Here is a 27094-nt window from a genome sequence, read left to right as displayed (position 1 = left end):
GGCACTCGGGGGGGATGGAATGGCGCTCTACTGATGAGGTGGTGGGTAGTGGCGGCCAGGAGGCTTTTGCCTGTGGATAAGCACCATGGCCCTGTCCCATCCCGGGTCAGGCAGTGCAGCCAGGCTATGGTGAGCCTGCTGAGGAGACAGGGGCCTGGTTGTCATCTCCTGGCTCAGCTTCCCTGGGTGTGGGCTAATGGAGATGGGTGACTAATCCTGCACCTGCTAACCTGTGCCCTGCCTGCCTCTGGCACAGTGCTCTGAGACCCAGTGACTCCTCAGGGCTGGAGGAGCCTCTCTGATACCTGAGTCCTAAGCCACCACAGCTGATGCTTGGGTGCCAGCTGGCAAGCACCACTGCCTGTAGTCCTGGGTTCACTCTCTGGCTGCCTGGCCAAGGTGCTGCTCCAACAGGCCATGGGCTTCCTTTGAGCAGATCCTGTGAGGAAATCCTGCCACTTCTCCTGCCCTGTCTACCTGACCCCTTTGTAGGGCAGAGAGCCACCCCCTCCCATCCTCTTCCCTTATCATTCTCTGCTCCCAGATCTGGCTAATCTGGGGCATCTGGACAGGGAAAACCACTCAGGCTGTATGAGATGGAGAGGGTGACAGACGCAGTGGCACATACTTGGGGAGGACATTTGGTCCCAGACCTGATGGATGCAGGACCCCGTGTTGAAAAAGAGTGTCCCTGGGAGCCCAGGAAGGCTGCTTCCAGCATCTGCTTCACCAAACAGCCCTGTTCTCTGAGGGGCTGCCCAGGCTGGGGAAGAGAGTGCCTGCCCTTGCCCTGTTGCTTTCTGTGCCGCTGTGCTGTTGCCTGTGCCTTTTCCTGTAACTCCTGGCTTTTTTCTCGACGCACCGGCCACTCTTTGTTTTTTCCCAACAGCTTTTCTTGTCTCTATCTTTCTCTGTCATCCTGTCTGTGTGTCTTTCCCCGGCCCATCCCTCTTTCCCCGCCCATAGATGTGTCCGACTTTGAGAACAATAATGATGCTAGAGGGGCAGAGCTGAGTCACCGCCATGACAATCTCTCCACAGTGACCAACGCCATTGCTGGGATCAGCCCCTCTTCCTCCCTCTCTGCCCTGTCCAGCCGTGCTGCCTCGGTTGCCAGCCTCCACGAGCGCATCATGTTTGCTCCAGGCAGCGAAGAGGCAATCGAAAGACTCAAGGTTAGAGGCTGGTGCCCTGCAGAGTGAAGGGCTCAGCTCAGTGTCCTGTGGCTTCCAGAGGGGCCTCGGTGTTTTCTGGACACCCATGAAGGGTGATCCTCAAGGGAAGCAATACTTGGATGTGCTCTTGCAGAGTGGACAGACTTAGAGCTTGCCCAGACTGAGGGGTTGGGTGTTGTAGGGTCTTCCTGCTGCTTTGTTATGGAAGATGGCTGCTTTTGACCTGTGGGACAGGTGCTCTGGGCTTGGGATGGGATGAGTGCTCCTGGTCCAGCATGGTGCAGGAGTGGGCCGGCAGCAAGGCAATGGAGAGGCTGGTCTTCGTGCCTCAGTCTTTGAAGATGGGACTGAGGGAAAGATGTGGGTGAAATGCTGCTGCAGCATGTATAAACAAGCCTGAAACTGGGACCAGTATCCCACTGAAGCATGCTGGGCAGAACTGGGCGGAGTGGTCAGGTGTGCTGCCCACGGGATACACTAACCCCCTGCTTAACCCACACTTGCCAGGAAACAGAGAAGATCATTGCAGAGCTCAATGAGACGTGGGAGGAGAAGCTGCGTAGGACAGAAGCAATACGGATGGAGAGGTGGGTGGGCTGGGGGGGAATGGGACAGGATGGGATGTGACAAGATGGTGTTCCTTGGGCATTTCCCACCCTCTGCATTTTGCTACAGCAGTTGAGTTCCTGGGGCAGCCAAACATTTTGAATGTCCAGCCCAACCCTGGGTTGTCCCCTGGGCACCCCAGTACCTACCTAGAGGTGGGCTGCTCTGAAAAACCCACCTGAATTATGACGAGAGCTGTAGCAAGCCCTGCATTGCAATCCATGGGACAAACCATGGGCTTCCATCCTAGTGCTGGCCCCAGGGGTGCATGGAGTTTTGACAGGCTCTTCTTTCCCTTGCTCCTTCAGGGAAGCGTTGCTGGCTGAAATGGGGGTGGCCATGAGGGAGGATGGAGGCACCTTGGGTGTTTTTTCGCCTAAAAAGGTAGGATCATCCTATTCTCTTGTTCCTGGGGACTGCTTTTTACCCCCACAGCTCCCTTCTGATCCACTCTGTCACAGCTTGCCAGCCCCACACGCTTCACTAGCCTTTTCTTGGCTCTGAACACTATGGGGGAAATCCCAGCATTGAGCGTGCTGGGTACAAACATGGGTAGAAACATATGGCTAAAAGTCCAGCCCCCATTGCTGGGGTGCTGTCCCCTTTCATGAGGGTATTTGCTGATGATCACTCTCTTGGACTTCAGTGTTAACTTATAAAAATTCATACTTTCAGATACTTAAAATTGCTGCCCCTGAAACCAGCAAGTGCTTGCTAAGAAATGTGGGTGGGCAAATATTCCATCTCTTTATTGCTTGTAGCATTTGGCTTGGCCAAACCTCTTAAGTGTGTGTGTCCCCAGCTCAGGTGGTGCTAAAGACTTCTCAACCTTCCCCTTGTGTGGCCCAGTTGACTTTTAAGATAAACGTGTACACTGTTGTCTTTGTTTCTTGTCCCAGCTGCTGCCTGTTAGGACTCCAGACCTTTGGGTAGGAAGCGTGGGGGTTTATTCCCCAAAGCAGGTTGGTCTTGGAGGTGGGGCATTGCTGTGGTGGTCTTGGTGCCTCCTTGCTCTTCAGCTATCTGGCAGGTGGAAACTCTTCTGACTTCTCCAGTGGCTGGTGAGGAAAGTTAGTGTTGATAGTGTGCAAACTCCATTTCGTTATGGGCATTGCACTTTACTGTCCTGCTGTGTGCCATGGCTGGGGTGGTTATGGCTCCAGGAGCTTAGTGGAAGGTCACCACCAGCTTTACAAATCTGGACAAAAACTGCAAGTGGAGGAGTCTCAGCCCCCAGGGCCATAAGTCTGTCCAGAGGGGCAAAGGTTAAATGTTACAGCCAACTTCTGCCAGCCACCATGGAGAAGAGCCCACCTTTCCCTTGACCTCCAGCTCTGCTGCCCTGTTTGGAGTGAGTCTCTGCTGTCAGCCAAGGCTTGTGGCACCATGGTGAGGGGACCCCTCTGCATGCTGGGTCTCAGCAGGCTGATATGGTGTTCCTTACAGCCACTGTGATTCTGTCTGGGAAACTCTGAACTTCTCCCACTGATACTCCTGGGACTGCCCCTGTTCCCTGAAGGTGTGATCCCAGCAGCTCAGCTGGCTGTGGCCAGAGAGGCCTGTGGCTGGGGGAGAAATTTTCCTCTCATCAAGAACAAAGTGGTTTGTGACCTAGGGGAAGAAAGGGATGTGAGGGACCTGTTAAGAAGAAGACCAGAAAGTGAAATTCCTCCTGCAGATAGGGCTCCAGGTCTGCGCCGCTTTCGGATGAGCCTCTGGGACGTGCTCTTTTGGATACATCATCTGATGCACAATCAGTGGAGGAAAATGGGCACTTTTACTCCCTTTTTGACCTGGCAGAGGGCAGGGTTCCATTAGGTATTGGGAAGAAATTCTTCCCTGTGATGGTGATGAGGCCCTGGCACAGGCTGCCCAGAGAGGCTGTGGCTGCCCCATTCCTGGAATTGTTCGAGGCCAGGTTAGATGAGGTTTGGAGCAACCTGGTCTGATGGAAGATGTCCCTACCCATGGCAGGAGGGTGAAACAAGATGCATTTTTATGTCCCTTCCAACCCAAACCGTTCCATGATTCTATAATACACAGCACAGGTGAGAAGGATCCTGCCCCGGGAGACTCTGAGCCTTATCAGGGATTCCCCATGGGAAGGCTTCAGCTCTGTGTTGGGCCTGTTTGGAACATGAATTTTGAAAGGTGGCCAGAGGAAGGGTAACTAGGACTCAGCCTGGGAGGAGGAAAGCAAGGAAGCTTGTGGAAGCAGGGCATCCTCATGCCAGCCTCTCATTTCTCTGCAGTCCCCTGGAAAAGGACCCATCTGGACGTGTCGCCTTGAAGATACAGAGGGCAGGAGAGCCTGTGCAGAGGCAGTCTGCAGTGCTGCTGAGCTCCCAGCCTCCTCCAGAGCATCCCTCAGTGCCTGGGCAGGCAGGGCACACAGGGACGACTCCTTTTTGGTTTCTTCCAGACACCGCACTTGGTCAACCTGAATGAGGACCCGCTCATGTCCGAGTGTCTTCTCTACTACATCAAGGACGGGATAACAAGGTGAGGGCCAGGTCCCATGGAGCGGTGGGAGCATTGTCCATATCTCAGTGCCTGACTTCCCAGGTGGGCAGTGGGGTGACAGCTGTCCCTAGGCTGGGCACTGTTCCCAGGGCATCCCCAAAGTGCAAATCCCCAAGATTTTGGTCTTGCAGTGCACCAAGGGTTGCTCCTGTCAGCTCCAAGGATGGGGCTGGGGGGAGACTCAGGAGCAGCTGCTTTGAGGAAGGATTGAGCTAGGTTTCCCCTGCAGGGTTGGCCGGGAAGATGCTGAGAAGAGGCAGGACATCGTTCTCAGTGGGCACTTCATTAAAGAAGAGCACTGCCTGTTCCGCAGTGACACCAAAACCAGTGGTGAAGGTATTTCTTGTCTGGAGGGGCTTCAGTGCCCTGGGGACCCACCCCTCTGCATGTCCTCAGCACCTGCCCCCAGCTGAATATCCTGCCCTCCTCAAACTAGTGGGGCTTTACTGCATGGCTATGGCCTCTCCATGCTTCCAGATGAGCTACATCCTTCATGGCTGGGAGGGAAGCTCATGCAAGGCATGTGGGAACAAAGCAAGGTGAGGAGATCAGGGCAGGATGGCTGAGCAGACTGTAGATGATTCCCCTGCTCAAGATGTGGATCAGAGTCCACCCCCCAAAATGGCAGGAACCTGGGTGTGAGGTGGCTGTGGGCGATGAGCCTGGGGAGGATGGAGATGCCTTCTGGAGGCTCTGGTCTCCTCTCACATGCAGTCTCCAGCTGCCCTTAGTCCTTGGGACTGCTCTGATTAATGTCAGGTTGGCTGAGTCCTGTTAGCTGCCCACAGTGTGGGTGCTGCTGGTGGGTACCACCCACACCTGGGGTGCTGGCTGGGGCAGCTCTCCCTTTCTGAGGCTGCTGGAGCGGCGGAGCAGGAGATGCAGGATTTATCCCTCTGCTTCCACCTTACCTTCACTCCCCTCTCCCCTTCCCACCATCTCCACAGTGATAGTGACCCTGGAGCCCTGTGAAGGTGCTGACACCTACGTGAATGGCAAAAAGGTGACGGAGCCCAGCATCCTGCGCTCAGGTGGGTCCCTGGGGCTGCTCCAGCCCACCTTCCTCCCTCCCACGGGGGCCCTGCACTTGTCCCACGTTAAACCCACACCTTTCCCCTACCCCGTGCACATCACTGCAGGAAACCGCATCATCATGGGGAAGAGCCACGTCTTCCGCTTCAACCACCCCGAGCAGGCTCGGCAGGAGCGGGAGCGGACCCCGTGCGCCGAGACCCCTGCAGAGCCTGTGGACTGGGCATTTGCCCAGAGAGAGCTGCTGGAGAAGCAAGGCATCGACATGAAACAGGAGATGGAGCAGCGGTGAGAGCATGGGCTGGGATGCTGGGGAGTTGCGTGTTCACTTCCAGGTTGGTCATCCTCTCCTTCTCCCTTTCCACCTAGGCTCCAGGAACTGGAGGACCAGTACCGGAGGGAGCGGGAAGAGGCGAATTACCTTCTGGAGCAGCAGAGGCTGGTAGGTGGCCGGGACATGGCTCCTTCTCAGGCTGCCCAGGCGTGACTGAAGTCCTGGCAGATGTTTGTGTGGGGTGGATCTGTGTTCTAAAAACAAGGGCAAATCTGTTGTTCCTGGAGCTGTCAGCACAAACACTGATCCAGAGGAGGGAGGGGGCTGTGCTCCTGCAGGGAAGAGGAGTGCGATGTGGCAGCATCAAGGAAGGTCACACCAGTGGGTTGCATCACCTCTCTTCCTCTTTCCCCCAGGACTATGAGAGCAAACTGGAGGCTTTGCAGAAGCAGATGGATTCTAGGTATTACCCTGAGGCAAATGAGGAGGAGGAAGAACCTGAGGATGAAGGTGAGGGCTGGGAGCCACCACAAGGTTTTGATACTCTCTGTGGGGGCATGAAGAGTGAACTGTGGGTTGATGTCCTGGTAGTGTGGTGACTCTCCCTCCATGTCCCCACAGTGCAATGGACAGAGAGGGAATTCGAGCTCGCCCTCTGGGCCTTTAGGAAGTGGAAGTGGTACCAGTTCACCTCCCTCCGTGACCTGCTCTGGGGCAACGCTATCTTCCTCAAGGAAGCCAATGCCATCAGCGTGGAGCTGAAAAAGAAGGTGGGTTGGCTGGGCTTCTTTCTGGCTCACTGCAGCACCCACAGCAGAGGCCACGAGAACAGGCAGCCAGGAAGTGCTGAGGAGGGGTCGCCAGAGGCAACACATGAAGCCCTCCACCCTCCCAGGTGTCTCACCACCCCCTCTGCCCCTCTCCAGGTCCAGTTCCAGTTTGTGCTCCTCACGGACACGCTGTACTCGCCTCTCCCTCCTGACCTGCTGCCTCCCGATGCTGCCAAGGACCGGGAGAAGAGGCCATTCCCCCGGACCATTGTGGCTGTAGAGGTGCAGGACCAGAAGAACGGGGCAACACATTACTGGACCCTGGAGAAGCTGAGGTGGGTGAGAGATGGCTGTGCCAGGAGGGTTTGGGTGCCCACAGCCCTGTGTCTCACTGTCACCATCGGCGTCCCCTCTCCCTGCAGGCAGCGCCTGGACCTGATGCGTGAGATGTATGACCGAGCAGCAGAAGTGCCTTCCAGTGTCATTGAGGACTGTGACAATGTGGTGACTGGCGGAGATCCTTTCTACGACCGCTTTCCCTGGTTCAGGCTGGTCGGCAGGTGAGCGCTTTGGCTCCTTCGAAGCGTGGCTGGGACCCATAGATAGTCCTGCAGGAGGGTACGCTGCCAGCGCTGCCCGCCACGTGCGGGGCGTTCATCCCCCTGTGGGACTGCGGTGTGATGCCTCTCCTCCGTGTTGGCTGCCAGCACCCCGAGGGACCCACGAGCTGCTGGCAATGCTGCCGCTGCCTGCCATAACCCAGTGCTGAGAGCCACGGGCTCCAGGCTTGGGGGATGCGGGGGCTGTGGCTGTGCAGCAGGCAGAGAGCCTGTGCCGTTGTGACCTCCACCGCGGTGGGCATGTGTCCCTGTGCACGCGCTGGTGTCTGAGCATCTGTCTGTACAGTATGTGCCGCGTGTTTCCGTGCGCTTCCTGCACACTGGTTGGAAGGGTGCAGTGCCAGTAATGAAGATGGGCCACCCTGGAGAAGGCTGGGGCAGGGGCAGGGCAGGGGGAGCAGGGGGCTGAGCTGCGTGGCCTGGAGGCATTCCCCCGTGCTGTAGCACGTGGAGGGATTCTCTCCAGCAGCAGGGGTAGTGGCGAGCCTTGTGCCACCTGCTCTGCCCCTGCATTCCCTGCAAAGCCAGGAAAGGGAGTCCCCAGCATTCACACTGGTTTCTTGGGTTGCTCTTTTGTCTGGCTGTTGGTAGCTTTAGAGATGCACCAGATGGGCAGGTCTTTGTTCCCAATGTCCCTTGATTTAAGCAGACAAAAAACCCATCCCAAAACCTAACCAAGAAAAAACAAAAAAGCAAAATTCCTGTTCTTTCTGTTTGGAACAGCTGGTGTTAACATGTCTTCTATCTTGTTGTACTAACCTTAGTTCAGATATCTCTGGCTGCAACAGCTCTCCTCTTTTCAACACATGCATGAGCGAGCGCATGGCTGATCTCACCCCCTCCCCTACCTTCTCGAACCCCGACTCCGACATCACCGAGCCTGCTGACGAGCAGCACCAGGGGCAGGAGGAGGAGGAGGAGGAGGAGGAGGAGGACCTGGAGGAAGACATCTTTCCGGAGTGCCCGCTGTGTGATGGCCGGGATCCATTTTACGACCGCTTCCCCCTGTTCAGTTTAGTAGGAAGGTTGGTGAGGTTTTAGGAGAGCATGCCGGGAAGGACCTAGCTCTTTCGCATGAGGGAACTGCTTTTGGACACGACTCCCACCTCCGGGGCATCCCGGAGGTGCAGGGGGTGGCCGGCTGGGATTGCCGCCAAGCCCGGGTGCCTGGCAGGGTGATGAGGTAGGGCTGTGAGAAGCATAGTGGTGGCAAGGGATGGCAGGGGAAGGCAGATGGTGCCTTCCTTTATATGGGTACCTTTTTGGGAGGAGCCCCTGAGAAGGGGAGCTCTGGTGTGTCTCCATCACTGAAGGAATTGGGGGAGACCCCTGGGGGTCTTGGTCCTGGGCATTTCTGTCCCAGGAAGGACCACCTGCCACCCGGCTTGGGATGACCCTATGGTGCCGCTGGCTGGGGGCACACAGGCACTTCAAAACCCTGTGTGCCTCTGGCATTGGCTTGGCTATCCTGGCTGCATTGGTCAGTGTGAGCCCCCCTGAATTTGGAGGCTTAGATGTCCCCAGGTGGTTGGGGGGATGAAGCTGAAGGGAGTGAATGGAGAGGCAGGTGCAGGACAGAGTGCCAAAAGCAGTGTTTGCTCTTCCCAGCCCTAGCCAGTGCTTGGCTTGGGGCCATACCTGCCAGCTTGGCATAGGAGATGTCCAGGGAGGTTGTGGGGACCTGGGTGTAGGCTCCAGCTCCTCTGTAGCTGGAGCCAAGGACAAGAATTTTGATTACTCATACCTGTTGACTGGAGGCCCCCTTGGGCTCCATCAGTCTTGGCCTGGAGTAGCCCACCAGCTGCCCCAAACCTGGCTGTGCCACCAAACCTGGAGCCATCTGCCCATCCCTAGAACAGTATGCGGAGCTGCCAGCTTCCTCTGGGCTTTTCCCAGGGGGGTGTGCACCAGGAGATGTTCTGAGAGCCTTTGCCTCAGGCAGGACCTCCCTGGCTGGGGTGAGCTGGGGCTCCTCTTTCTTGGTGTGCCAGAGCCAGGCAGCGTGGTGGGAAGGAGGGACCAGAGCAGGCAGAGAGGGTGGAGGTGGGGTAAGAGTCCTGCAGCCTCAGACCGAAAGAGCTGGGTTCTTCCCCTTTTATTTTCTTTTTTCCTTTTTCCTTATTTAAAAGAAAAAAAATATCAAAACAACCCCAAAACTCTCAAGGGCACCTCAAAAAACCAAATAAGGCCCTGTGGCAGCGGCCCCACTCCATGCCGGGGGCATGTTCCCCAGAGCTCGGTGCCTCCTGACTTCTTTTGAGTCTGCCCTGGGTTTGGCTCCCCGCGCAGCAGCTCCGCCGGCCACATTTCTTGTGAAGTGTGCTTGGATTGGTTTATGATTGGATCCTTGTCTTTGATTTTTTTCTTTTCTTTCTTTCTTTCTTTCTTTCTTTCTTTCTTTCTTTCTTTCTTTCTTTCTTTCTTTCTTTCTTTCTTTCTTTCTTTCTTTCTTTCTTTCTTTCTTTCTTTCTTTCTTTCTTTCTTTTTCTCTCTTTCTCTCTTTCTCTCTTTCCTTCTTTCCTTCTTTCTTTCCTTCTTTCTTTCCTTCTCTCCTTCTTTCTCTTTCTTTCTCTCTCTCTCTCTTTCTGCCTCTCTCTCTTTCTCTCCCTCTCTCCCTCTCTCTTTCTTTCACTCTCTCTCTCTCGCTTTCTCTTTTTCTTTCTCTCTTTCTTTCTTTCTTCAATTTTTTTTTATTTTGGTTATTTTAGGTTTTTTTTTTTTCTTTTTTTAGCTGCTGGCTCTATCTCTTCAAAGCTTAAGCAAAAATTGGGGTTATTTCACTTTTGTCTTCCTTTGGAAAGGCTTTTCTTTGATCTGAGCATGCCATCTTTGCACCTCACCAATCTTGTGGTTAGTGTCCCTGCCCTCCTTCCTCTAGTGACACACTCGTCCCCCTCCTCCCTGCCTGCCCCACCTCCTTCCCACTCTTCCCTGCCCTCTCCAGTCCTCCGCTTCCACACCAGCTGCCCTGTGATTTTGGGTGGGTGGGCGCACACCCTGTGCTTCTGAGGGTTCCCTGTGGTCACAGGGCTCTGCCCCAAGCGTGAGGTCCTGCTGGGAAGCCCTGGCAGCTCCGACCATTTGTTCCCAGTGGCATCTGAGAAGAGATGGGTTGAGACGGGCCCATCAGGAGATAATGATTTGGCATCACCTGCTTCCACAACTTGAGTCCTTTGAGATGCTTTGAGTGGAAAAAGCCTCCAGGAGCAGTTGAAGGTCAATAGGAGTCACCAGAGCAGGGGGAATCTCCAGACTTGGGGCTTGGGGTGCAAGTGCAGGGCTGCAAGAGCCCCCTGGGCACTTTGGGGTGCCGTTGAATATGAAGATTTCTGTGAGGCTGGGATGCCCTGAGCAGCACAGCGGCCACCTGGAGATGCAACCCTCATGGGAGCCTCCTGAAGTAGAGGTGTCCTGGCCAGCCCCCAGCACCATCCCACCCCACAACAGCCAATGACACGGCACGTCAGGATGCTGATGGGTGTCACAGGGAGAGGTGCCGGGCACCCCACCGCTGCCAGCTTGCACCTCTTGGCAGGGAGCTCAGCGCCAAAGGTGATTTGTCACTGCGGAGGGTACAGCATGCCACCATGGCCAGAGCTGGATGACCATTGGAAGCTGGCAGTGAGGTGGAGGGAGGCAGCAAGAGGACCCAAAACACTTGAGAAACAGAGAGCAGTGACCTGACAAGAAGTGCTGACAGAGACATGGTGCAGCCATCGTGTTGGACTCTGGCCATGGTAGCGTCGGTGACCCGGATGCTGCAGAGGAGAGCAGGGAGGCTCAGACTTGCCTGGCATGCCGTCCATCCCTGTGATGTGCTGGCAGGTGGCCCGGCACCCCGAAGCCATATGTGTGAAGGGATGGGGAGGGGGGATGCACAACCTGATGCCACCAGCCACACCACGCAGCCGCCCTCCCAGCGGCCTGCAACACTGCGGGCAGAGACAGGGCCAGGAACCCCAAGCAGGTTCACCTCTGGAGGTCCAGGACCTTGTCCTCTCACCTCCTTCACTCCTGACAGCCTCCATCTCCCTTGTCACCCTTCCTTCCCCCTGTCTTGCCCCTGTCCTCCCTGTGGTGACTCCGCAGCTGGCCCCTAGTCATGTTGCAGTACCTTCTGCCCAAGTTCTCCAGCTCTCTACCACAGAGAAGGTCCTCTTGCCCTACGGCTTCACGGTGGCACCAGCGCAGCCCTCTCCCCTCCTGCCTGCCATGGAGGTGACAGTCGGAGAGGTCTGCAAGTCTGGTGTGTTCTGTGGTGTTTTCCATGGCGTGTGCCACCCTCCTGCCCACCCTCCTGCCCGCGGCACGCTGCCTGCCCGCTGCCCCCAGCCCCTTCGCCTGGCCCTGGCTGCCTTCTCTTTAGTTTTGCTTTGCAGCGCTGCGGTCGCGCCCTGAGCAGTGACCTGGGATCCCGGCCGCTGCCGGCCACGCCAGCCGTGCCTGGGGACTCATGGGTGGGAGCAGTGACCGCTCTCCCCCCTGTTGTGTGTCCCCCCCTTCTCTGGCAGGGCCTTTGTCTACCTGAGCAACCTCCTCTACCCCGTGCCCCTGGTCCACCGCGTGGCCATCGTCAGCGAGAAGGGCGAGGTGAAGGGCTTCCTGCGTGTGGCTGTCCAGGCCATCTCAGGTAGGAGGGAACCGCCCCCCCCCAACAAAATGTGCCCTTGCATCCCCTGCACCCTTTGCGCTGGCTCACCCCCATTCCTCCTTCAGCGGATGAAGAAGCCCCTGACTATGGCTCTGGTGTGCGGCAATCAGGGACAGCCAAGATCTCCTTTGATGACCAACACTTTGAGAAGGTAAGGTGGGGCTGGCTCTTGGTGGATGCCCGTGGACCCCCGACCCCTGCCTGCCACCTCAGTGCTTCCCCACGGAGACCCCCAGGCTCCTAGAGGTGGAGGGAAGGGAATGTGCTCTTGGTCCCCCAGGCAGACCAAGGCCTCAGGCACCCACTGGTGCATCCTGCTCTCGCCCATGTCCCAACGGGGCTGCCATAGGGTGAGAGAGAAGTGCCTGGGTGTTTAGGATGCTGGCGGTGGCACAAGCGGGACCCCCTTGGGGACCACCAGCATCCCTGAACCCTGCTCCCGGCACAGTTCCAGTCAGAGTCGTGCCCAGCTGTGGGGATGTCTCGCTCGGGGACCTCTCAGGAGGAGCTGCGCATAGTCGAAGGTCAGGGGCAGGTCAGCGACGTGGGTCCGTCCGCCGATGAAGTCAACAACAACACGTGCGCAGGTGAGGAGGGGTGACAGGCAGTTTGGGAGTGGCCCCTGAACCCAAGTCTCTTGCACCCTCATTGACAGCCCACTGCTCCAGTGGCAGACAGAATCACAGAGTCAACTAGTCTGGAAAAAGCCTTTGAGTTCATTGGGTTCAACCTATGACCTGAAAGCACCTTGTCAACTACCATGGCACTGAGTGCCACATCCAGGCTTTTCTTGAACACTTGCAGGGACGGTGACTCCACCACCTCCCTGGACAGCCCATTCCAGTGCTCAATCAGACCAACTTCCCCCTGTCCACACCTTCCTTTCAGGGAGTTGCAGAGAGTGATCAGGTGTCCCCTCAGCCTCCTCTTCTCCAGGCTAAACAATCCCAGCTCCCTCAGCTGCTCCTCACAGGACTTGTGCTCCAGGCCCTTCACCAGCCTTGTTGCCCTTTTCTGGACACGCTCCAGCATCTCAACATTATTCCTAAATGTTCCTAACACTGAGGGGATGACACCCTGCCTTGCTAAGGGTCTCCCTCTCCCTGCAGTGACCCCAGAGGACCTTCTTCTGGACAGCCCAGAGAAGCCTGCACCGGATGGGCCACTGGAGGTGGCTTTGGATCACCTGAAGTTGGGCAGCATCTTCACTTTCCGTGTGACAGTCCTGCAAGCCTCCAGCATCTCCGCAGAATATGCAGACATCTTCTGCCAGTTCAAGTGAGCCCCCAGTGCCCCCCAGCCCTGCTTGTTCCACCATGCTCCAGCCATCACCTGGGGGCTCGCGGTGAATTTGGGAACTTTCCTTCACCTCTGAGCCCTTTGTGGATGAGGAGGCAAAACCAAGGGCTGTGGAATCTGCCCAAGCACTTGTTTAGTCACTGGCAAAAGGCAGGGAGAGACTGCCATTAGCTTCAGGGAGTCCTGTGCCAGCCAAAGGTACAGGCAGCAGCCCCAGGGGGAATAGGCTCTTGTGGTCCCTCGCTTTCACTCCCCTCCCTGCTCCAGCACGTCCCCATCCCACAGCCCCTGAACAACCTTCCTTCCCCCCACAGCTTCATCCATCGCCATGACGAGGCCTTTTCAACAGAACCCTTGAAGAACACAGGACGAGGGCCACCCCTGGGCTTCTATCATGTCCAAAATGTGCGTACCCCTCTTCCAACACCCATTTGCCCCTGCAGCTTCTGGGGTCTCTGCAGGACCATTGGCCGGATCCTCTCCCAGGGAAGCAGCTTCCTCCTGGCTTTCCCAGCCCCTCACAGCTACCCGGCTTAGCCAGCCTTAGCCATGGTGGACATGCAGGGGAAACACCAAAAGCCACTGTCATCCACCTGGAAAGGCTGGGATTTCACAGCAGTGGTCTTGGTGGGAAGAGCATCCTTGAATAGGGGGTGGAGTGGGTGAGGGATGCAGGGGACTGGCAGTCTTACACCCTTCCACATGCCAGGTGCTGTTGCTGGCTCTATCCCCTTTCCCAGCTAAACTGCACTGTCAGTGGCTCAGCAGCTCTTTCGCTTCTAGATTGCTGTGGAGGTGACAAAATCTTTCATCGAATACATCAAGAGCCAGCCAATTGTGTTTGAGGTGTTTGGCCATTACCAGCAGCACCCCTTCCCACCTCTCTGCAAGGACGTCCTGAGGTGGGCACATCTGGGCCACCCCCAGCTCCTGGCTGTGCCAGGGGCTTCTGGTGCGGTGGGCTGCCTGGGGACTCAGAGAAAGGGGGCAGGTGGTGGGGGGTGGCCCCAAGGCATGGGTGGGCCTGGCTGGGTTTGGGGGTCCCTGGGGATGCTGTAACCAAGCTGGTTCTGTCTGCAGCCCTCTGAGGCCATCCCGACGCCACTTCCCCCGTGTGATGCCACTCTCCAAACCAGGTAGGGAACCCGGCCTCCTATTCCTGTGCCCACCTGTAGTTCCCATGTTGGGTGGGTGTCCCCTTCTCCAGAGGGACCAGTTAGGACCCCAGGGGGACCACAAAATGTACTATGGGCCAGAGCACTTGAAAGCTCTAGACACCCATTTCCACAATACTCAACAGACGGGAAGCCCCCATCTCACCTCCTGCAGAACAGCAGGGAGGAGGTTCCTTGCTCTGTGTGTGCTCTGAGGTCCTCGCCTGCTCTGCCCTTTCCCTGCCAGCATATGCCTCACTCCAAGTGCCAGCAGCAGACTCAACCTCTTACCTGTCTTTTCTGACCCACTGCAGTGCCTGCGACAAAGCTGAGCACCATGACTCGGCCCAGTGCTGGCCCCTGCCAGTGCAAGTACGACCTGATGGTCTTCTTTGAGATCTGTGAGCTGGAGGCCAATGGCGAGTAAGTCCTGCTGGGAAAGGGAGAGGGAGAGGGAGAGGGGAGGAAGGCAGCGGAGGATTTGCCCAGTGCTCAGCACCTCTGGGCAGGCTGGCAGGATTCTGTGTCATGCTGCAATCCTCTCTTCCAGCTACATCCCTGCTGTTGTGGACCACCGTGGAGGCATGCCATGCCATGGGACCTTCCTCCTTCATCAGGTACTCTCTGCCCAAGATGCTGTCCTAGCTCTGACTCCTCCTGGGACCTGTGTTAACTACTGTCCCTTCTCTCTGGCCTCGTGGGTCTCAGGGCATCCAGAGGAGAATCAGTGTCACCTTGGTGCATGAAACGGGCAGCCTCATCCGCTGGAAGGAAGTACGGGAGCTGGTTGTGGGTAAGCCAAGCCAGCCTCCTCCTCTCAGGCTGTTTCTTGCCCACATTCCCATGTTCACACATGGAGCTTTAAGCCTTGTCTCCCCTCCTGCCCTGCAATAGTAAAGCAGCAGCTGCCTGGCAGGTGACACTGGGACACTGTGTGGGCAGCCCCTGCCACCATATCCAGGAGCTGGACCAGGATCTCTGGTGCTGAATGGCCAGCAGTGGGCTGAATGGCCAGCGCTGGGCAACTGCTGCCTGTCAGGGGGGCTGCAGGCAGGCAGTCTGCCCCTCCCTTCATGGAGACCCTCACAGGGCCACTGCCTGTCACCTCAGAGGCAACTCTGTGCTGCTTTTGCAGGTCGAATCCGGAATACCCCAGAAGCAGACGAGTCACTCATCGACCCCAACATTCTGTCCCTGAACATCCTCTCCTCCGGGTACATCCACCCCTCCCAGGATGACCGGTGCGTGATGCTTTTTTTCTTGCCCTTCCCCTGCTGCGGTGTGGGATGGAGGGGGCGAATAGCAGCCCCTTTCTCCCTTGGAAGGCTCTTGGCCCTTCTGCTGCCTTGAGGCAGGGTTTTTCTGAAGCTGCACAGGGTCTTGGGGTACAGGGCTGCCAACCCCCTTCCTCCTCCTCCCCAAGGCCTTGCTGTACTGGGGAGGGTACTACGGGGAATTTATGTGTGGGTCCTGCTCTCTGGTGCTGGCTGTGACGGGCTGGCACAGGGAGGCAGTTGGTGCCGGTGCCTGGAGGATGTCCCAACTCCATGGCTAGAGGGGAGGGGCTAGTTGCCCTGTGTCCCAGCAAAATTGCTGGAAAGGCCACTTGGCACCCATGGCAGATCCCTATCTGTGTGTGAGTAATGCAGGAAAGCCATTCCCACCCCGTGTGGGTGACTTCAGGGATGCTCATCCCTTCCTGCCTATCCCAGAGGGCTGTCATAGAACCACAGAATGGTTTGGGCTGAAAGGGAGATTAAAGATAATCTCATTCCAAACCCCCTGCTACGGGCAGGGACACCTTCCACTAGACCAGGTTGCTTAAAGGTGTCCCCACTGTAGGTTTGGCAGGGTGTGAAAGAAGTGGGACCAGAAGATTTTTATCTCCAAGATCTCCCTGTGTGAGTCCTGCAGTGGCACGGGGAGTCGTGGGCATGGAGGGCAGGGCTCTCCTCTGCACCAGGGCTACTGGTGGAACTTGGGGGACTGATGGGGGTCTCTGGCCAGAATGTGTGCATGCAGGCAGCTGCAACAAGACAGGGATGGTCGATGCCAGCACTGGGAGCAGCAGGACTGGTCCTTGGCTGGGTGCATTGTGGTCATTGGTGTAGGAACATGGTGGTGAGGACTGGGGACCACTTTTTCCTTCATTTGCTTTGTGGTCACCACTGCCCCAAGGAGGCCTGTCCCAAGGTAGGGTGTTTCTCCGGGAATGATTGGGGTCTGGATAGGATTTGCTACCCTGAGCACTCTCAGGGCAGCAGCTCCTGGACATGGCAGAGCAACCCGCTCAGAGTATCTGGGCAGCAGAGGCGAGTCCTGGGGTCAGCACGCGTGCAAGTGTCAGACCAGGAGACTTTTGTTACAGCCTTGGGGACAGAGAAAGAGTCCAGGTGGGGATGGTCAGACAAGGAGGGCCCAGTCCACTGGAGTGGTGGTGGTCTTTTTGCTGGGAGCTGGGTGTCTGTGGCACCTGCAGACTCTTGGGGCTGCTCAGCTGTTTGTCAGCTCCTGATCTGGTTGATTTCTGGTTGGTCCCAGATGCAGCCATATGGGATCTTCGGCATGCCTAAGGTAGTGTGGCAGGAGGGATGCGCCTCCTGCTCTGCCTTCTGCCCTGTGGGTCCTGCAGGACAAGGGGACACAGCTCAGGCTGGAGGGATACCTGGGGTGTGGAGAGAAGCGTGGAGACCAGGGGCCTATCTGGGGGCACTGACTGGTGCACGTGTCATATCTGTCCCATATCTATTCCATGGAGCCTGCCCATGGTGAGGCAGGGGAGGAGGGGGTGGCCAGCTGCCCGCAGGGCACTAGCCGCAATGCCCCCCACTTCCACTCCACATGCAGATGTGCATGCTTCACCCTGCAGCTGTGAGGATAGGCAGAAGGAAGGCAGAGAGCAGAACCAGTGCCCACTTCACCCTCCTCCCAGCCGCTTGCGCTCCCCGCTTTGCTGCCTTGTGCCATGCAGCCTCCATTGCCTGGAGCAGCCCTGGCTTCCCCTCTGCAGCCTCCCCAGCGCCCCGGAGCCACTCAGGAGGAGGCTGGGAGAGTGGTTCAGCTCTCTCTTCAGCACGTGTCCATCCCTGCATCAAGCGCCCAGGGCGGAGGCGCAGGGGGCAGTGCCTGGTGTCCCCCCTCGCTTCCCTCAGCTGCTACTGCCCATCTAAGCCCACACTAACCATGTGATTGTTTTGTGTTTTCGCAGGCAGTTTCTTGATTCGGATATGCCTAGGTATTATTTGTTTCCATTGGTTTTTTTTCCACCCCTCCTTCTCTCCTTTCTTTCTTTCTACCCCCTTGCCTCGGCACGCTCACTCCCGCCAGAGGCAGCACTTGGACATCCGGCCCCTCATCCCTTCACATGCCCCATCCCTCCTCCCTCCTGCGCTGGCACCTCTTGCTCACTCGACCCCTTTTGCTGTTCGTTTGGGCCACGCTCTGGCTGGCTGCCGCTCCCCCTCGCACGCCTGCGTCTCCATTGCCTGATTTGGGTTTTATTCTTGCTTTTTGACTTTGCTACTCTCCCATCTTTTCTGGCATCTGGCACCGAGTGTGCCAGACCCTCCATTGTCTCCCGCCCCAGTCCCAGCTCAGCCCCTGGTGCTGCTTGGAGTAGCTGCAGGGCTGGTGAGGACAGTGGAAGTTTTGCCCTCTCCTGGGCACCTGGTAACGATGGCAGGACTGCAGTTGGTGTGGCAGCGGCTGTCCACCCCGTGCACGGTTGTCCCGTGGGTGTAGGTGCGGCATATGGGCAGCGTGTGTCTGTATGCAGGTGTGACAGTGGGTGCACACATGCATACGTGGCACACATGCAGACTGTTGTACCCCTCTGTAAACGGGCAGTGGCTGTTTGGGGACTGCAGGCTTCAGCTGGAACCACTGGGTGAGCCTGGCATATGCGTGACAGGTGCCAGATCTGTGGATGTGCCACCAGCCTCTGGATGGGAGCATTGTTGAGGCCCCAGGGAAGGGGCCCACCACTGTGCCCCATGGCAGAAGAAGAGGGGCATGTGTCTGGGAGACAAGGGATGGAGTGCCCTGAGTCCTGGCACGTAACTTTGTGCCTGAAGGTTGTCTTCCCTACAGCAACTCAAAGCTGGTCCTGCTCAGAGATGTCTGAGGGCAGAGCTGTCCCTGCAGCAGTATTCTGTCCCCTCCCAGGGTGCAGGAAAGTGGATACAGCACTGATCCAGTCCCCCCACTGCAAGAGAGATGGGTTCACACTGGTGCTGCCCATGGTCTCGCAGCACAGTGATGCTTTCCTTGTGGACCAGGGGATGGGCCAAGAAGTCACCTGCTGTGTGAGTGGTGGTGGGACATCTCATCCCCCCAGCTGGCACTGTCCCAGGGGACTGCGCTGAGTGGGAGCTCCTTGCCCTGGGATGGCACAAGGGCAGAGTTAAGGGGATAAGAGAGCACATGTGCTTCCTTCCCAGCTGCTGGACCATGAGGAAGATGGGAGGCTGGTAAGCCAGCTGGTAAGCCTTTGTCTGCCCTCGCTGAGCTCCTTTTGGTTCCCAGTTTGGGTTCAGCTAGGCTGGAGCTCCCTTGGCCAGTGGTGCTAATATGTGCGAGTCCCTTCAAGAGGGGCTCTTCTGACCTGTCATTTTTCTGTGTGTGTACATGTGTGTGTTTGTCCTTGGGTCACCTTCCACTTATAGCATTTCGCTGGGAAATGACACTAGGTATTTCACGCGCACCTGCTCGGTCTGGTCCCTCCTGCTTTTCTCTTTTTCCCCTTTGCCTCCTCCCTTTGCTTTTTGCTCTTTCTCCCCTCCCTTGAGGCTTCTCTTCTCCTCCTTCTCCTTGGGGAGTGCTCTTTTCTTAGGCAACCTGTGTCTGCAAAGCAATCCTTTGCCTTGGCTGTGTCTCACGCCGGGGGGTTTATGTATTTTATACACCTTTTGAAAGCGTCACTCTCCCTCTTCTTCCAACATGTGGGAAATTGCAGTTGAGAACCTCTCCCTACTCCCGCTGGCTGCCCTGGCTCTTGTTAAAATTGCTCCTCAGCCACCTGGATGCTGCTTCAGGGATGTGCTGAGGTGTTCTCATTGAGATATGGCTGAACCACAGCTTCCTGAGGATGCTCAGGCAGGAGCCGGGGCCGCAGCAGCTCTGGGCGGTTTTGGGGAGTGGGTGTGCCGTAAAGCCAAGGCTGACCCGGGAGGGAGCCCAGGAGTGGTGCAGGGGGTGAAACGGGGATCCCCCATGCTGTCTCACCGGAGCTGCCTCCTGCTTCCTCACCCTCGGTTGCTCAACCCAAGGAGAGCAGCTGCCACTCTTGATCTGGGTGAGCTGTGCTGTCCTCTCTGGGATCCTGTAGGCCTGGGTGAGTGGGACCAGGTGTCCCCTGCTCCTTCTCCCAGCCTGGGAGCCGTGGAAAACACAGCAAAGGGGCCTGAGGCAGCAGAGTGGGAATGGGGCTGGCAATGAGGGTAGCGCAAGAGCCAGGGGAGACAGCCTGACAGGGGCCAGCCACCAAATCATGGTCCCCAGCTTCTCACTGGGGCCCAGGGCTGGCAGACAGGGGCAGCCCTGGGGAAGGGGACCTGGCTGGTGGGGGGGCTGTGCTCCCAGAGGTGGGCTGGCAGCACACCCCCAGTGCTGAGCATCATCCTTCCTTTCCCTTCTGGCCATCATCACCCAAATGGCAACAGCCGCTCCTGGCAGGGACTGGGAGGTGCTGTGCCCCAGGCTGGATGGTGGGGACTGGCCCCGGTGCACTGGGGGTGGCAACCCCCGCTCTGAACACAGGGGTGGGGCATGAACCCTCCTTCGCCCTCCTTTGCCTTCCTAGCCTGCTCTGCCTTGCCTGCACCCCATCTGAGCCCCCCACTCCTCCCGCGGACCCTCCTCCCCAAAACCCTGGTCCATTGGCCATTTCAAGGGTGCCGTGTCCTCCTCCCACCATGCCTTGTGCCCTTTGCCTTGAGCCTGTGTCCTCTGGAGTGGCTGTCCCCATCTGTCCCCACTGCGCATGCATGTCTGTGTGTCCTTGCAGGCCTGCTGCAGCGCTGTGGGGGGGACAATGGCACCTCCTTGCTCGCCTGCCAGGGGTTCCAGGGAGGTTGTTTTACTGGCCCTGCTGGTTTTTTTGGCAGGACTTTCTACCAGTTTGAGGCGGCGTGGGATAGCTCCATGCACAACTCACTGCTGCTCAACCGTGTTACCCCTTACCGGGAGAAGATCTACATCACCCTGTCAGCTTACATCGAGGCAAGGACCTTGGCTGGGGTCACTATACATCAACAAAGTCGGGTATTTCCCCAGCTGTTGGGGTGCAGCCAGCGTGAGCCCTTCCTTAGCTAGTGCTTATGGGGTGCAGGGTTCAACTTTGTGCTTGGGGGCCATGTGGGACCCTGGAACTGAAACCTGCTGGGCACGGGGGTGGGAGAGATCTGCTGGGCTGCCATTCTGCAGCACCCCTGATGCCTCCCTCTGCCCGACTGCAGATGGAGAACTGCACTCAGCCTGCCGTCATCACCAAAGACTTCTGCATGGTTTTCTACTCCCGGGATGCCAAGCTTCCTGCCTCACGCTCCATCCGCAATCTTTTTGGCAGCGGCAGCCTGCGGGCTTCTGAGAGGTACCAGGATGCCCCTGTTGGGGAGAGGAGAGCCATCACCTAGGGAGTGGGGCTTTTCCAGGGCATCCCAGCAGCCTGGGTGAAAAAACTGGGGTGTGGGGATGGGGCAAAGCCAATAATGCCTCATCTCTCTTTGCTCACAGCAACCGTGTGACAGGAGTCTATGAGCTCAGCCTCTGCCGTGTGGCTGATGCCGGCAGCCCAGGTGGGTGCCATGCCTCTGCCCGGGTATTCAGCTGGGGCAGGGAGGCACAGCCGGGCCTTTGGGTTAGGGGCCGTGCGTCTGTCCCCCCAGCTGTGTGTCTGTGCCCACAGGCATGCAGAGAAGGCGCCGGCGTGTGCTGGACACCTCTGTAGCCTACGTCCGGGGAGAGGAGAACCTGGCTGGCTGGCGGCCCCGCAGTGACAGCCTCATCCTTGACCATCAGTGGGAGCTGGAGAAACTGAGCCTCCTGCAAGAAGTGAGAGTCTGGGCTAGAAACGGGCTGAAATAGTGCAATTCACAGCTCTGCTGGTGCTGGGGAGATTCCCCACCCTGCATGTCACAGCTGTCCTGGTTGTGGGAGGAGGCATGAATGGGGCTGTACTGCCAATACTCCTGTGCATCGCTGCTAGCCAGGTCCCAGCAGATCCAAAGCTAATGAGTAAATAGAGTTAAGGGGGCCAGGGGATGGGGGAAAGGGCCACCCCTGAGCCTGGGTGCCTGTGCCCAGGTGGAGAAGACAAGACACTACCTGTTACTGCGAGAGAAGCTGGAGACGACCCAGCGCCTGGGCATGGAGACCCTGTCGCCTTGCTCCAGTGAGGATTCTGAGTCCCGAAGCACCTCCTGCATCTCCTCCCCACTCTCTGCCGACGGGGCACCTGAAGGCCGCACCTCTCCCCCTGAGACCCCCAGCGAGAGGCAGAAGGAGCTGGCTGTGAAGGTAGCATCCTGCAGCATCCCCAGCTTGCGGGGATGAAGCCAGGAAGTGGCTTCCACAGGGTGGCTAGGGGTTGTGGCACGAGAAAGCCCAAGAAGAGTGGGAGGTGGAATGTGCCCCATGCCCCACTGTCCTCCTCCTCTCTCTGCAGTGCTTGCGCCTGCTCACGCACACCTTCAACAGGGAGTACAGCCACAGCCACGTCTGCATTAGCGCCAGCGAGAGCAAGGTACTACTGCTGCCCCAGGCTCTGCTGGGCTGGTGGGGCCAAGGAGGGATGTGTGGCTGGCAAGGGAATGGCTGGGTGGAGGCCAGATGGGCACTATGGCACAAGTCATGCCTCCTCTGGGGTGTCTGCTCCCTCTGCTTGCTCAGGTTTTTCCCAGAACTGGTGGCTCTCAGGACTGTGACAGGAGAGGACCCTGCCAGCCCAGGGTCTTGCCTCTCCCTGTATGAGCAGGAGCCTGGTCCTTTGCATGTGCCTGGCTTTTTGCAGAAACTCTAGTTCACACCTCCATTCCTCCACAGCTGTCTGAAATGTCCGTGACCTTGATGAGAGACCCCTCCATGCCAGCTCTTGGGGTCACCACTCTCACCCCCTCCTCAACCTGCCCATCACTGGTGGAAGGATGTTACAATGCCATGGAGGTCAGGTAAAGAAGCTGGCTGGGAGGTTCTGGTGACATATCCCAAGCAGAGCAGCTGTATCACTGGTACATGGTCCTTGTCTGTGGATGTTCCCTAGCCATCACTCTTCCTACATTCCATCCTCTCCTCCTTCCCCAGACCTCCCCAGGTCTCCTCCAGGGCAGAGAGCCCTGACCTGGAGCCTGTGGTAGAAGGAGAGCAGAAGAAGTCCCCAGCCCGCCGGCCTGAGGAGGAGAAGGAGCCCCAGCGTCTGCTGGTGCCCGACATCCAGGAGATTCGAGTCAGGTAGGAGCAACTGGGGCAGCCAGCGAGGGGAGCACCTACGGGCAAGGGTGTCCATCCCCTACCATTGCCACCTCCTCATGGTCTGTATCCCACCCCTTACCTTGGTCCCTTCTGCAGTCCCATCGTCTCCAAAAAGGGCTACCTGCACTTCCTGGAGCCTCACACCAACGGATGGGTGAAACGCTTCGTGGTGGTCCGGCGTCCATATGTCTACATCTACAATTCGGACAAGGATGCAGTCGAGAGGGCCATACTCAACCTCTCCAAGGCCCAAGTGGAGTACAGTGAGGACCAGCAGGCCATGCTCAAGGTAGGGTACTGAGAGCCAGCCCCACTCCACACACCCCCACTGAGTGAAGGACTAAGCTCTGGCTCTCCCCTAGCAGACCCCGAACACATTTGCGGTGTGCACAGAGCACCGGGGCATCCTGCTGCAGGCAAGCAGTGACAAAGACATGCACGACTGGCTCTACGCTTTCAACCCTCTCCTGGCTGGATCCATAAGGTACCAGGGGCAGCTGGGGGAAGGGGGATGCAGAGAAGCCATTGCTGGGGGGGCTGCAGGATCCCAGTGCTTTCCCTGCTGCAGCCCCCAGCCAGGTGTGGGGAGCATCTCCTGTGCAGAGCTGTGCCTGGACAGGCTCTCAGCTGGCAAAACTTGGACCACACTAATTTTGAATTCAGCTCATCCACATTTAAATGCTTCAGTCTACGGCCAGATTCCAAGTGGTACAGAGGTGTTGTTGTGCTGAGCTCAAAGCAACATCCATGCCTGGTGGCAGGGACACTGGCCTGTCACTGTTCTTGAGACCATCTCACAGAGTTTTTGAGAATGTTAAGGAAACGTTCCTGTCTGACCATCCGGGAGCCACTCTGGAAGTCGCACATGCCCCACCTGAGCTGGGACTGAGGCCCCTTCACAGCAGGTGGTTCCAGTGAGCCGACAGGGGCCTTGCTTGATTTCCTACACTCACCACACTCACAGAGTCAGGCGAGGTTTCCTAACTGGCTCAGTCACGGGTTTCCCACAGCAGAGTCTCAGATGTCTCTATCCTTAAAAAAATTCAGTCGCGGTGCAGTAACAAAATAACAGCTGCAGCTGGGTGCCTCGGAGAAGGGGCCCCGAACAAAGGAAGCCCTGGGCTTTTATACCCTCGTAGTCTAAGGGCACCAAGATCTGGGTTCCTCTGGATTCCTCGGCTCCTGCTGTGTCTCCTGCTGTTCCTCACCTGGCTGTCCCGCAGGTCCCTGTGTCCTTTGTTATGCAAACGATCGGCAGTTCACGGACTCTTGCCTCAGGCTCCCACCCCTGCAGCTGAAATTGCAGCTGCACACCAAGCTACCTGCACTGAACGTATTAATTCCTCAACAAGATCATCTCATGGAGTTCTTGAGATCATCTCAAGTGGCAGGACTAGGGGAATAGGAGTAAATGCACAGAAATGTGTGTGCTCTGGCTAAAGAGACTTTAATTCTATGTCCTTCCAGCTGTCTGGATTCAAGTGTCAGCGTGGAGGTAGGACATTGAACCTGGGAGTTCAAACCTCTCATTGTCCACATCTCTTAACACTTTTTGTCCCTTGTTTTCCAAACCAGATCCAAGCTGTCCAGAAGGAGAACAGCCCAGATGAGAATCTAACCTGAAAAACACCCTCCACCTCATCCGTCTGCCAACAGGATCAAGATAGCTGATTCTGTCTGAAGACTCCCCATGTTAATATCTGATCTTTCACACCATCTGCTGCCCCAGCTCTCTGCTCCATGGAAGGATCTGTCTTGATTCACAGCTTCACAGGGGAAACTCACTTCTCTTTGTAGCTGCAAAAGCCTGGACCCGCCTGGGCAGGATTCCTTGTGCACGTGCCATCTTCTGCCTGTCCCCCCATGGGTGACCTTCATATCACACCATCTAATGCTCAAAAAAAGGTCCCTATCAGAGGGGAGGGAGTGAGAAGGGTGGTTTTGGCTAAAAGCTGGTCTTTGATCTAGAGAGATGGGAATGCAGCAAAGCTCAGAGCTGGGAGAGCAGGAGGAATTGCCCTCAGGCGAAGGGAAAGTGGTGATTTAGATGTGGGGTTTCCCTAATTTACTGATGTTTCTGCAAGAGACAGCAGAGTAAGATCAGGTGTCAGTACTTTAAGATTATATTTATAAAGTATTTATTTCTATTTACATCACAAAAATCCCCTAAGTTGAGTCCTGGCCCCCAGCCAATGCCTCCCCCAGGCAGGGGAGAGCCTTGGTGTTGGGCTGGGGTTCCAGAGATGCCTTCCCTGGGACATCACTGGCTTGTGCCTGGCAGCAGCACAGCTCTCACCCTCACTGTCTGCCCTTCCCCAAACATTTGCTTTGCCTTCCCCTACAGCTTACACTACTTTTCCCCTGAGCGGTGGCCAGACAGCCCACCATGTCTTCCCAAAGAAGGCAATTCCTACCTGTCCCATCTACCTCTGGAAGGGAAGAGCCCACAGTCTCAGCTGGCCAGGGCACTCATGTCCCTGCAGATGGGTGACTGCACTTTGGAGCTTGGTCCTACTGGAGGGAAAAGGAAAGCTCTGGGGATGGCTCTGTCTGTCACCCCGTGCTGGGCTACCCTTTCCAACCAAAAGCACGTGGGCCACCTCTAGTATCCCGGCCTGAGGCCCCCAGGTGTCTCATCCAAAGGGATTTCCCACTCTTAGGGCAGGATGCCAAGGATTCCAACCCTGCAGGGAGTGTGGAGGTTCAGGTGGAATAGGAAAATTCCCTAGAGGCCGCGACTAGGAGTGACCATCCCACCCTACAGGATTCTTCTTGCCCTCTTCCAAAAGGGTTTGCACATCCCTTCTCCCAGCAGGATGACAGACTCAAAGCAGATCAAAGGGTGTCAGGGTGGGGATGGGGCTTCTTTTTTCTGTTATAGCTGGTGTTCTCTCACTCTTCCTCTGCTGCAGAAGCAAGCACCCACCTCCCCCCACCCTGCCTCCATCAGCATGTTAATCTGGGGGCTTCCCACATCGGAGGTGTTTTTGCTGAAAAGACCTTCTCCTCCAGCCATCACTGCTTCCCACCTCCTCCAGCAGCAGCTCTCTCTCTTCTCCCATCTCTCACCCATGGTTAGATGTTTTTGTTCAGGGCTTCCCAAGTGGCCAGCAGCATCTGGCACAGCTCTGCGTTGGAAGCTGAGCATCTTCCTCCGTGCATCTCCCAGGCACCCCCCAGCTCTGCTGTCTCTTGTCCAGCACGGCTGCGCCTTGGCTCTGCCGCACCTCCCTGCACTGTCTGTGGAGTGTGTGTGTGTGTGTGTGTGTGTGTGTGTGGGACGTGGTGCTGTCTTCTCGTTATACTCGTATTGTGGGGGGCACGGATAGGTAGGGATATGGCAGATGAGTAGAGGCTTGCACTGGCCCCCTTGCTGCATATCAGGCACCCTTTAGCTTGGGTTTCAGGTCACAGAAAGAGTTTGGGGATTCTTCTTGAGCACATGCCGGTTCTGCCTGGCCTCACCACAGCTCCTTGGGCATCTTACTCCATTACTACAGCCCAAAGCTGCAGTGGGGCTGCTCCTCTCAGCCCAGCTCCCCTGCCCAGGACAAGCTCCCCAACAAACTGGGCTATTTTCCTCTCTGTGATCCTTTTTAGACCTGGAGGGAGACTTGTGCCCTTTCTGGATGAAGAGTGCCAGCCTGGAGGCAGAGAGAGGCTGAGCTGGGGCAATGCAGGGGCCCAGGCTGCAACATCCTGGCTCCCATGGTCTTGGCAAGGACTAGTTGGTACCATCCTAAATTTCAATGTAAGGGGCTAAGGGTGGAGAAACAGGGGGTACCTGAGGGGAGGCTCTTCCAGAATGGAGGCAGCTTCTGGCAGAGACAGGACCAGTGTCTGTCAGGGACCAGACACAGGTTCACTGGCCAGGGCTGTGTGGTGCTACCTGTGCCACAGACAAGACGCAGCCCGCTGAACGGCATCCTCCAGCCAAAGCCGAGCCATGCCTGAGGCCAGCAAACCTGCAGTGCAGACGGCTCGGCTGGAGGTCGGGGCCGAGGGAGACAGAGCTGCCCACTGGATGTGGCACACGGGCCATCCTTGCCATCTTACCAGCAGCGCTCTGGCCGGCACCGCGCTCCTCGTCATGGCCCTGGCACCCATTCCCTCGGCAAGGAATGCAAACCGGAGGTTTAAGCACGACTATAAGCCCAACCGGAAGGGAAATTCCACAGGGCAGCGGGTGGCACGGAAGGCAGGCGGGCATCGGCGGGCAGGCTGGGGCCAGAGGAGGAGGGAGGCCGCACTCCCCGCTCTCCGGTTCCCGCCGGCGCTCCCTGCCGTGTGCCAGGGGGCAGTACTGCGGGTCCTGGCCGTCCGTGCGTACGTGAGGCTTGTTCGGTTCTGAAATAAATGTCGCATTTAACGCAACTCCCGTGCGCTGAGCGTCCTCTCCGGGGCCGGTGGGGTGGCAGCAGCGAGGCCGGCGGGAGGAGAGCTGAGGGCGGGCAGCGCCCACCCCCACTGAGGGTGCGCCCCCTCGCGGGCCTGTTCACGCCGGCGGGGCAAGGGGCGGGGCGG

At 57.4% G+C, this 27094-nt stretch overlaps 1 protein-coding gene across 19 annotated transcripts in view; it reads left to right on the top strand.

Moving 5' to 3' along the window:
• KIF1A (kinesin family member 1A) overlaps positions 1–26944 on the top strand; it is a 41354-nt gene extending 14410 nt beyond the window's left edge. For 2 of the 19 annotated variants that reach the window (XM_032119375.1, XM_032119374.1), the window contains 37 exons: positions 1042–1175; positions 1683–1762; positions 2090–2165; positions 4204–4283; positions 4534–4640; positions 5252–5335; positions 5444–5624; positions 5706–5778; positions 6027–6120; positions 6232–6380; positions 6537–6715; positions 6803–6940; positions 7765–8025; positions 11512–11630; positions 11717–11802; positions 12100–12238; positions 12761–12929; positions 13265–13355; positions 13734–13852; positions 14031–14086; positions 14419–14527; positions 14655–14721; positions 14813–14897; positions 15240–15345; positions 17313–17339; positions 18769–18792; positions 20209–20323; positions 20560–20693; positions 20837–20898; positions 21009–21154; positions 21407–21619; positions 21768–21845; positions 22145–22269; positions 22403–22549; positions 22667–22859; positions 22936–23054; positions 24146–26944. In XM_032119375.1, coding sequence (XP_031975266.1) covers positions 1042–1175; positions 1683–1762; positions 2090–2165; positions 4204–4283; positions 4534–4640; positions 5252–5335; positions 5444–5624; positions 5706–5778; positions 6027–6120; positions 6232–6380; positions 6537–6715; positions 6803–6940; positions 7765–8025; positions 11512–11630; positions 11717–11802; positions 12100–12238; positions 12761–12929; positions 13265–13355; positions 13734–13852; positions 14031–14086; positions 14419–14527; positions 14655–14721; positions 14813–14897; positions 15240–15345; positions 17313–17339; positions 18769–18792; positions 20209–20323; positions 20560–20693; positions 20837–20898; positions 21009–21154; positions 21407–21619; positions 21768–21845; positions 22145–22269; positions 22403–22549; positions 22667–22859; positions 22936–23054; positions 24146–24188 — 4208 coding nt within the window. In that variant the 3' untranslated portion in view covers positions 24189–26944. Of the gene's footprint in view, positions 1–966; positions 1176–1682; positions 1763–2089; positions 2166–4203; positions 4284–4533; positions 4641–5251; positions 5336–5443; positions 5625–5705; positions 5779–6026; positions 6121–6231; positions 6381–6536; positions 6716–6802; positions 6941–7764; positions 8026–11511; positions 11631–11716; positions 11803–12099; positions 12239–12760; positions 12930–13264; positions 13356–13733; positions 13853–14030; positions 14087–14418; positions 14528–14654; positions 14722–14812; positions 14898–15239; positions 15346–17312; positions 17340–18768; positions 18793–20208; positions 20324–20559; positions 20694–20836; positions 20899–21008; positions 21155–21406; positions 21620–21767; positions 21846–22144; positions 22270–22402; positions 22550–22666; positions 22860–22935; positions 23055–24145 lie in introns of all 19 variants that reach the window. The other 17 variants (XM_032119373.1, XM_032119368.1, XM_032119370.1 and 14 more) reach the window with 14 other exon arrangements.
• Positions 26945–27094: the final 150 nt, after the last annotated feature.

Source organism: Corvus moneduloides, chromosome 10 (assembly GCF_009650955.1).
Source record: "Corvus moneduloides isolate bCorMon1 chromosome 10, bCorMon1.pri, whole genome shotgun sequence".
In the NCBI taxonomy this organism is placed as follows: domain Eukaryota; kingdom Metazoa; phylum Chordata; class Aves; order Passeriformes; family Corvidae; genus Corvus; species Corvus moneduloides.
Note: the sequence above shows the minus strand (reverse complement) of the source record. Positions and strands in the feature narration are given on the sequence as shown.